Genomic DNA, 9,374 nt, shown 5'->3' with positions numbered 1-9,374 from the left:
GGCTCCAGGCTCTGAGCCATCAGCCCAGAGCCTAACGCGGGGCTTGAACTCACGGACCGTGAGATCGTGACCAGGGCTGAAGTCGGACGCTTAACCGACTGAGCCACCCAGGCGCCCCTAAACTTTTTTAAATAATAAAAATAATAATGATGATATTTGACATAGCAGATTGTTATTTTCTCAATCTTATGAAACATGGATAAAATCATCTTTAGAAATCTTGCTTTTCATACTTACAAATTAAGTGAAAACTGGCTCATGTATAAAAGTGCTCATATAGGGGTGCCTGGGTGACTCCGTCGGTTCAGCGTCTGACTTCAGCTCAGGTCATGATCTCACGGTTCGTGGGTTCAAGCCTCGCATCGGGCTCTGCGCTAACAGTGAGGACCCTGCTTGGGATTCCCTCTCTCCCCCTCTCTCTCTCTGCCCCTCCACTGCTCGAACTTTCTCTCTCTCACAAAAGTAAAAAAAAAATAAAAACAAAAGAATGTTCATATCAATATCTTTCATGGTAGCCAACAACTAGAAACAAACCAAATGTCCGTCCACAGAAGAATGAGTAAATAAATTAGAGCATATTCACACAATAGACCATGACATCATAATGAGAAACAAACCAGCCACTACTGATACATGCAACCACATGGATGAATCTCACAAACATCATGTTGAGTGAAAAAAGCTAAACCCAAACCAGTACATTCTGTGTGACTTCATTTATACGATACAAAAGCAGGAACAACTAATCAATGGTGACCAGAAAGTGGTTGGTTATCTTTGGAGGGTATCACCTGGGAGGGGGCATGAGAGAACCTTCTGGGGATCTGAAAAATATGGTGGCTACATGGCTATCAGCAGATGGAAATGTTCAACAGGCTGTAAATTTAAGAGGTGTGCACCTTACTGCACCCAAGTTAAAAAGGGGAAATCTTTAACAATTTTAAAACAGAATACTGGTTCTGCAAATGCAGCTTCGAGACAAGTCCTGTGGTTGTCCCCACCTTACCCTAGCTCACCACCCTCCAGCCCCTCACCACCCTCCAAAGTCTTCCCTATAGAGAACTTCAGAAGTTGCTACATTCCTTGATCCCGGAGTGTGTGTTTGTTTGGGGTTATACAAATCTGATCTGGGGGGGGGGGGGGGCTGCCTAAGGTGGAGATAAGGTAGAAGACATCCTTCCACAGTGAGAGGAGACCTCATCGTATGTGAGTATGTGACGACATCTCTGAGAAGGGGAACCATAACATTTATCTTCCAAACGAGGACACTTCTGAGAGCAAAAGGGAGATCCATGAACATTTTCACCAGGACAGCAGGCATAAACCAGAATGTCCCAGGCAAGGGGGTAGATCATGGAACTTCTTGATATAAAACCTGCCAGATGACCAGGAAAGTCCACATACTGGGACAAGTGTGAGTTGAGCTGTTTGGGACAAGGATGGGGGCATCAGAGGAGGAAATGGGCACAGAGAGTAGCCTGTAATCAACCAAGGGTGCAGAGGTGTTATATATAATCGCTCTTCAGGGAACCAGGCCTCCAGCCCACGCCCCAGCTGCTCCCCCCTCCTCTCCGAATTGACTGTCCGTCCCTTCCCTGGAACTCCTAAGCCTGACCCTGCTCCCTGCCCCTCCCAACCCACGGTTCCCCTGACCCCACTCCCTTTCCCAGAACTCAGTCGTCTGAGCCCCCAGCCTGCGGTTCACTCCTAGGCCTCAGCCTTTCCTGCCTTCGACTGAAACAGCAGCATCTTCTAAGCCCTGGGGGCTTCCCCGGGCCCAGCCAGGGCCTAGAACCCGCCCGCCGCCTGCCACGCTGCCACTGCAGCTTCCTCTATAAAGGGACCCAGGCGTCCGGGCCCAGGGGCCCCACAGAGCAGGTGAGACTCTCCCGCCCCGTCTCCTTGGGCTGCCGGGGGGTGGACTCCCCTGGGCACTCTGCCCCTCCGCCTGCGCCCCGGCCCCCCTCCTGTACCTCCTGCCTGAGGCTGGGCCTTGGTGGGTTTGGTTTTGGTTTCTCCTCCCTCCGACTCTTCATCAGTCATTTTCTCCCTGTCTCTATCACACCTTCTCTGTTTCTGCCACGAGTCCTCTCTGTTCCCTTCCCGTGTCTCTGTTTCTCTTTCTGTCTCCCCCTGCTCACCTTGGGGTTTCCCTGACTGCATCTTGTCCCCTTCTCTTATCCGTTTTGCCCTGTCTCTCGGATGGCTATCTCTCCGCGGGCAGGCAGGAGGCCGTCATCTGCACCTTGCCCCGCCCCACTCACTGTCTCTCTCCCCCCCGCAGGTTCTCCCCATGACACCACCTGGAAGGCTCTACCTCCTGCGGGTGTGCAGCGCCCCCCTCCTCCTCCTCCTTCTGGGGCTGCTGCTGGCCCTGCCGCCTGAGGCCCAGGTGAGGCAGCAGGAGAACGGGGGCAGCAGGGGTGGCCCAGCCCATCTTTGGGCCCTAGAGCCATCCTCGTCCGTCTTCTCCCCTAGGGGCTTCCTGGTGTTGGCATCTCACCCTCAGCTGCCCGGACTACCTATCAGCACCCTCAGAAGCACTTCGCACAAGGCACCCTCAAACCTGCTGCTCATCTTATTGGTAAACACCATCTGGCCCTCCAGACACATAGTCCCCAGCTCTCCTCCTACACCCCCTCAAGGAACCAAGCATCTACCGCACCCCTCCCCCAACTTTCTCCACCTCCCAAAACAGGGGCATCCCTCTCCCATCTGTCCTCCCAACCATCCCCCCAGGAACCCAGTCCAGCACCTACTTCCTCAGGGATTAAGACTGCTGACCCCCAGCTTCTTGACCTCTCCCATCCCCTATGGCTCTTCCTAGGAGACCCCAGCACCCAGAACTCACTGCGCTGGAGAGCAAACACAGATCGTGCCTTCCTCCGCCATGGCTTCTCCTTGAGCAACAATTCCCTCCTGGTCCCCACCAGTGGCCTCTACTTTGTCTACTCTCAGGTGGTCTTCTCTGGGGAAGGCTGCTTCCCCAAGGCCACCCCGACCCCTCTCTACCTGGCCCATGAGGTCCAGCTCTTCTCCTCCCAGTACCCCTTCCACGTGCCTCTCCTCAGTGCTCAGAAGTCCGTGTGCCCAGGGCCACAGGGACCTTGGGTGCGCTCTGTGTACCAGGGAGCTGTGTTCCTGCTCACCCAGGGAGATCAGCTATCCACTCACACAGATGGCATCTCCCACCTACTCCTCAGCCCCAGTAGTGTCTTCTTTGGAGCGTTTGCTCTGTAGAAATCTCCAGAAAGAAAACTAATTGGTTTCAAGACCTTCTCCCATTTTGCCTCCATGCTGACCACTTCAAGGGTGTCACCACACCTCTTTCGACCATTCCACGTGTCTCAAGTCTCCCCTGCTCATCTTACCTGGAGCTTCCAAAGAAGGAATTCTAGGCAGCCCGGGGGACCACACCCGCCTGAACTACACCAATGTGAGGCTGAGGATTTCAAGTCTGCCTAGAAATTCCCAGCCAAAGCTCTTCATCTGTCCTGCCCATCTAAGGAAGGCCTGGCCTTGCACGTGGAGGAGGCAGACACATGGAGGAGCTTGAGTGGATGACAGGAGGCAGGGGAGGGGGGATTATTTATAAAGGGAAAAAATTAAATTATTTATTTATGGAGGATGGAGGGAAGGGAATAATAGAGGGCCATCAGAAGAGAGAGAGAGAGAGAGATACACCCAAGAGATGAAGAGCCAGAGAACATCAGCATAAGGATAACCCAGTGAGAGAGAAAACAAGTGAATCTGAGACACCGGGGAGCTCTAGAAGGAAGCAAGAAACTCTTAAGATCCAGCCACTGCTTGACTAGACACCCCATGAGGAGACATCTGCACCTTCAATGAAGCCCAATAAACCTCTTTTCTCTGAAATGCTGTCTATGTCTGTCTGTCTGGGAGGGGAGAATTTCCCAGGTCTCTAAGGGACGGAAGGAAGACAGAGGCCCCTGAAGAGACAGGAACTGTGGGCATACAAGGAGATAAAGGGGCCTAAGGAGCTCTGGGGGAATGTGGTAGAGTCATAGAGGTGAGGCAACCAGAGATACTGCAGGGAAACCAAAGGATAAGCTGGGAAGAAAAGGGAAACATGGGGGTCCAAGGTCTGGAGGAGTGGAGGTCAGGGGGGCCACCGGCAGATGCGGCCACATGTCGAGGCTCTGAGGAAAGGGGGTTACAGGAGGCCTCTAGGGAGAAGTGATCACACCAAAGGTGTTCAGGACCATGGGGGTGGACATGGGGATCCTCTGGAAGACATGGCTGTACAAGGGCCCTGAGGAGTGGGAGAGCCCCCAAGGCGGGGGGGGGGGGGGGCACCCAGGGGACACTTTAGGGGACAAGGTGATACAGAGGGGCTCTGAGGGCTAGGGCTACCTCCAGAAATCTGGAAGGAGTTGGAGTTCTTTGGGATACATGGCCCCACACAGGGGCTCTGAGGGATGGGGGCTTCATGCAAAAGTCAGGGCTTCAGGGACGCCTGGGTGGCTCAGTCAGTTAAGCGTCCAACTTCAGCTCTGGTCATGATCTCACAGTTCGTGAGTTCGAGCCCCTCATAAGGTTCTGTGCTAACAGCTCAGAGTTTGGAGCCTGTTTCAGATTCTGTCTGTCTCTCTCTCTCTGCTCTCTCCCCATTCATACTCTGTCTCTCTGTCTCTGTCTCAAAAATAAACATTAAAATTTTTTTTAAAAAAGTCAGGGCTCCAGATTCCCTTGGAAGCCAAGAATGAAACTATCACTGCTGAGTTCCTGGTCAGAATGAAAGGAGAAGGCCTGCCCTCCTGGGGTTCGTGAATTCCCAGGGTTGCTTTCACTCCCACTGGGGCTGTCCCAGGCATGTCCCTGCTATTTACCGCCCCCTCCCCAGCCCTTTTAGAGACCCCTATTCACATCCCCAGCCTTCTCTCAAGCTCCCTTCTCTCAAGCTTCTTTTTCCCCCAGGGACCCAAACACATGTCTCAGGACCCAACACAACTTTCCCCCCTAAACCACCCCCCCCCCGCCAGGTTTCTCCCCACCAAGGACTCTGCTTTCTGAAGTCCTTCCCCTTTCTAGCTCTACACCTACCTAAGTCCTGTCTGGAAATCAGAGGGAAACAGGCCATGGACATGATCCTCAAGAAAAAAAAAAAAATGGAGGGAATTGGGGGCAGTGGGAAACTGGGGTCCAGCCTCCAGGGTCCTACATATGCACCAAGCCTCCCTCAGAATCCGAGTGAGGTGGATAGGAAGTATCCTTGATGCCTGGGTGTCCCCAACTTTCCAAACCCCCACCCCCGCGATGGAGAAGAAACCGAGACAGAAGGTGTAGGGCCCACTACCGCTTCCTCCAGATGAGCTCATGGGTTTCTCCACCAAGGAAGTTTTCCGCTGGTTGAATGAGAGCTTTCCCCGCCCTCCTCTTGCCCTGTGGGTATATAAATGCAGCTGTCTGCACACCCAGTCAGCAGAAGCTTCCTCAGCGAAGACACCAGGGGACCAGCCAGGAGAGAGACAGAAGCAACTCCAGACCCCCCCGGAAATAACATCTCAGACGACACACCCCCAGAAAGCAGCCAGGCGATTCTCTCCCTCTCACACACGCTGCCTTAGGGCTCTACCATCACCCAGCTGGACTTTAGCCCCCTGGGAAGAACGCCATGAGCACTGAAAGCATGATCCGGGACGTGGAGCTGGCCGAGGAGGCACTCCCCAAGAAGGCAGGGGGCCCCCAGGGCTCCAGAAGGTGCTTGTGCCTCAGCCTCTTCTCCTTCCTCCTCGTCGCAGGAGCCACCACACTCTTCTGCCTGCTGCACTTTGGAGTGATCGGCCCCCAGAGGGAAGAGGTGAGTGCCACACCAGACTTGGCTCATTCTCCTACCCAGAGAGAAATGGGAGAGCAGGAGGGCAAGAAATGGGGTGGGGGAAGGAGGTGTGCTGATGGGGATGGGTGAGAGAGAAAACGTGGAGAAAGACGGGGAGGCAGAAAGAGATGTGGAGAGCGATGAAGAGAGAAGGGACGGAGCACACCAAAGGTGCTCTCTAAGCACTTCTTGAATGAATGAATGAGCACACACATAGACAGACAGACAGAGAGACAGAGAGAGAGAGAGAGAGAGAGAGATGTGTGGAGAGATGTGGGGTGTGGGTTGAGAGATGGGAATAAAGATGCGAGACACAATGATGTGGGCGATATGAGAGAGATAAGGAAAGAGGTGAAAAAAGAGATAAGGAAAGACAGACAGATGTCTGTCACGTGGAAGACAGTGAAAGTGCTGTTGAATGAATGAATGGATGAATCAATCGATGAACGGAGAGAGAGAACCAGAGTATGAGCTGCATAAACAACCTAGCTGTTTCTCGGTTAGGGGTAACTTGTTCTGATGCTAAACAACCTCCTTCTCCCCAACAGCTCCCACATGGCCTGCAACTAATCAACCCTCTGCCCCAGACACTCAGTAAGTGTCTCCAAAGCTTCTCTCCTGGTTCTGGGCTTGGGTGAGGGTGGGGGTTAGTCCTGGGATAGCAGCAGAGGGGGAAATTCAGAGTTTGGGTTTGAGGGGAGGAGGAATGGAAGTCAAAGTGGGATATTTTCCAGGAAGCGTAGGGGTCTCACCTTTTTCTTTCCTCTTTCCTCCTCAGGATCATCTTCTCGAACTCCGAGTGACAAGCCAGTAGCCCATGTAGTAGGTAAGACTTCTGAGGCTGTAGCTGGAGGATGGCGAAGCAGGTGGGACATAGAGGGCTAGGATTTGGGGGCTGAGCCCAGGCTGAAGGCTGAGCCCAGGCCTTGGAGATAATATGAGAAGGACTCACTGAGCTCAAGGAGAGAGTGAAGGAAGAGCACAGGCCTTGAGGGGGACACTCAGAACCTCATGGCCACATGAGACGTGGGAGGACAGACAGAGGGGACAGGAACCGGATGTGGGGGGGGGCCGAACTTGAGGGCCAGGATGTGGAGAGTGGAACTGACAGGGTCACACTGACTTACCCCTCCCTCCTTCTCTCCTTCCCTCCAGCAAACCCCGAAGCTGAAGGGCAACTCCAGTGGCTGAGCCGGCGTGCCAATGCCCTCCTGGCCAATGGCGTGGAGCTGACAGACAACCAGCTGAAGGTGCCCTCAGATGGGCTGTACCTCATCTACTCCCAGGTCCTCTTCAGGGGCCAAGGATGTCCTTCCACACATGTGCTCCTCACCCACACCATCAGCCGCTTTGCCGTTTCCTACCAGACCAAGGTCAACCTCCTCTCTGCCATCAAGAGCCCTTGCCAGAGGGAGACTCCAGAGGGGGCTGAGGCCAAGCCCTGGTATGAGCCCATCTACCTGGGAGGGGTCTTCCAACTGGAGAAGGGTGATCGACTCAGCGCTGAGATCAATCTGCCTGACTATCTTGACTTTGCCGAGTCTGGGCAAGTCTACTTTGGAATCATTGCCCTGTGAGGGGGCTGGACATCCATCCTTGCCCACCTCAACTCCTTTGTTATCTGCTCCTTCTGACCCCCTCATCCCCTTCTGGCTTAGAAAGAGAATTAGGGGCTCAGGGCTGGGCCCCAAGCTTAGAACTTTAAATAACAACACTTAGAAACCTAAGATCCAGGGACCTGGACTTTGGAGCATTGGCCACCAGCAAGAATTCAAACTGGGGCTTCCAGCATTCACTGGAGATCTCAGGTTTGGATCCCTCAACGCAACCTGGGACACCTGGAATTCGGGGGTCAGGGAACCTTTCTGGCCAAACACTTCAGCACATCCCTTAAGAAGATCTCACCTACAACTTGACATGAGTGGACCTCAGGCCCCCCTTTCTTCAGATGTTTCCAGACTCTTCCCTGAGATGGAAAGCCCAGCCCCTCCCTCATGGGGCCAGCTCCCTCTATTTATATTTGCACTAGTGATTATTTATTATTTATTTATTATTTATTTATTTACTGATGAATATATTTATTTGGGAGGTTGGGGTGTCCTGGGAGACCAAATGAAGGGGATGCCTTGACTCGGACATGTTTTCTGTGAAAACGGAGCTGAACTCTAGGCTCTTCCCTCCTGGCCTCCTGGCCTCTGTGCCTCCTTTTGCTTATATATTTTTAAAAATATTTATCTGATCGAGTTGTCTAATTAATGCTGATTTGGTGACTGACTGTCGCTACATCGCTGAACCTCTGCTCCCCAGGGGAGTTATGTCTGTAACCGCCCTACTGTTCAGTGGCGAGAAATAAAATGTACCTAGAAAAGACACATGGTCTCTTTGTTGGCATTAATTCTGCGGCTGCTTCTCCTTGGGGGTGGGGAGCCACTCCCTGAAGTCCCCTCTCTCTCTCTCTCTCTCTCTCTCTCTCTATGGCTTAAGATCCCTGAACCCATAAAATAAATGTGAATAAAAGTTAAAAAAAAAAAAAGATCCCTGAACCCAGTCCCCACTCCTTAGACTACTGGGACTCAGGAGACCCTACTTAGAACAAAGCCAAGCCACAAATGCCCCTCCTCCAGGAAACTGGAGCCTGAACCTAATTACCTCTCCCTCAGGGCATGGGAATTTCCTACTCTGGCAATTCCACCGGGGAAGTCCTACTCCTTAAGTGTTCAGGTGAGATTTCCGGCTGTTGCAGCCAGCAAGAGAGCCTGGGAAGGGCCACATTCTCAGGCGCCTGAATCACAGCCAAAGGACTTTCAGACCTTCAGGCATCAGGGCTCCAAATCTGCCTGATCCCGGGCTCCGCCAGCAGCCCTAACTGTGCAACCTGACCCAGTTGCTAAGCTTCATCCACCCAATGAAGATTCTGCATGTGGGGCCACGAGAGAATAGAGGACCTAAACTACGTGAGAGCACCTAGCGTAGCACATGGCATAATAAGTGCTCAGTGAATTCTGACTTTCTTCCTTCATACAGCCCCCAGCTGTTCTCTCTGCTTCGGTCTCTCAGTGGGTGGACTTGAAGAGACGAAGGAGGGGCGCCTGGGTGGCTCAGTCGGTTGAGCGTCCGACTTCAGCTCAGGTCATGATCTCAACACTTCGTGAGTTTGAGCCCCGCGTCCGGCTCTGTGCTGACAGCTCAGAGCCTGGAGCCCGCTTCAGATTCTGTGTCTCCCCCTCTCTCTGCCCCTCCCTTGCTCATGCTCGGTCTCTCTCTGTCTCAAAAATAAATAAAAACATTGTAAAAAATTTTAAAAAAAAAGAAGAGACGAAGGAAAATTTAAAAAGAGGAATAAGGTGCATGTGAAGGACTCACGTGCAAACTCTGACAGATTTTCTTGGTGAATGATGAGGGGAGGGACATGAGGTGAGTGAGCTGAAAAGAGAAAAAAAGCACTCTCTGTCCCCAGGAAGACTCTTCTGGACACAGAGTCAAAGACAAATATGGAGTCAGAAATGAAGACCCAGGGAGTGGGAGTCCCCACTGG

General features: G+C 52.8%; 2 protein-coding genes across 3 annotated transcripts; both read left to right on the top strand.

Annotated features, from left to right (window-relative positions):
- Positions 1-201: 201 nt before the first annotated feature.
- LTA (lymphotoxin alpha) lies at positions 202-3,895 on the top strand. Of its 2 annotated transcripts, none has more exons than XM_053223062.1 (3): positions 202-1,878; positions 2,285-2,392; positions 2,479-3,895. In XM_053223062.1, the coding sequence occupies exons 2-3, from the start codon at positions 2,294-2,296 to the stop codon at positions 3,238-3,240; spliced, it is 861 nt and encodes a 286-aa protein (XP_053079037.1). In that variant the 5' UTR covers positions 202-1,878; positions 2,285-2,293; the 3' UTR covers positions 3,241-3,895. The 2 variants fall into 2 exon arrangements, with proteins under 2 accessions (XP_053079037.1, XP_026913938.1); XM_027058137.2 differs by having other exon boundaries at positions 218-2,392; positions 2,479-2,584; positions 2,828-3,894.
- A 1,556-nt stretch (positions 3,896-5,451) lies between these two features.
- TNF (tumor necrosis factor) lies at positions 5,452-8,372 on the top strand. The gene is made up of 4 exons (XM_015082146.3): positions 5,452-5,821; positions 6,388-6,433; positions 6,618-6,665; positions 6,995-8,372. Exons 1-4 carry the CDS (start codon positions 5,636-5,638, stop codon positions 7,414-7,416), a joined length of 702 nt encoding a protein of 233 aa, XP_014937632.1. The 5' UTR covers positions 5,452-5,635; the 3' UTR covers positions 7,417-8,372.
- Positions 8,373-9,374: the final 1,002 nt, after the last annotated feature.

This window comes from Acinonyx jubatus, chromosome B2, assembly GCF_027475565.1.
Source record: "Acinonyx jubatus isolate Ajub_Pintada_27869175 chromosome B2, VMU_Ajub_asm_v1.0, whole genome shotgun sequence".
NCBI lineage: Eukaryota > Metazoa > Chordata > Mammalia > Carnivora > Felidae > Acinonyx > Acinonyx jubatus.
Note: the sequence above shows the minus strand (reverse complement) of the source record. Positions and strands in the feature narration are given on the sequence as shown.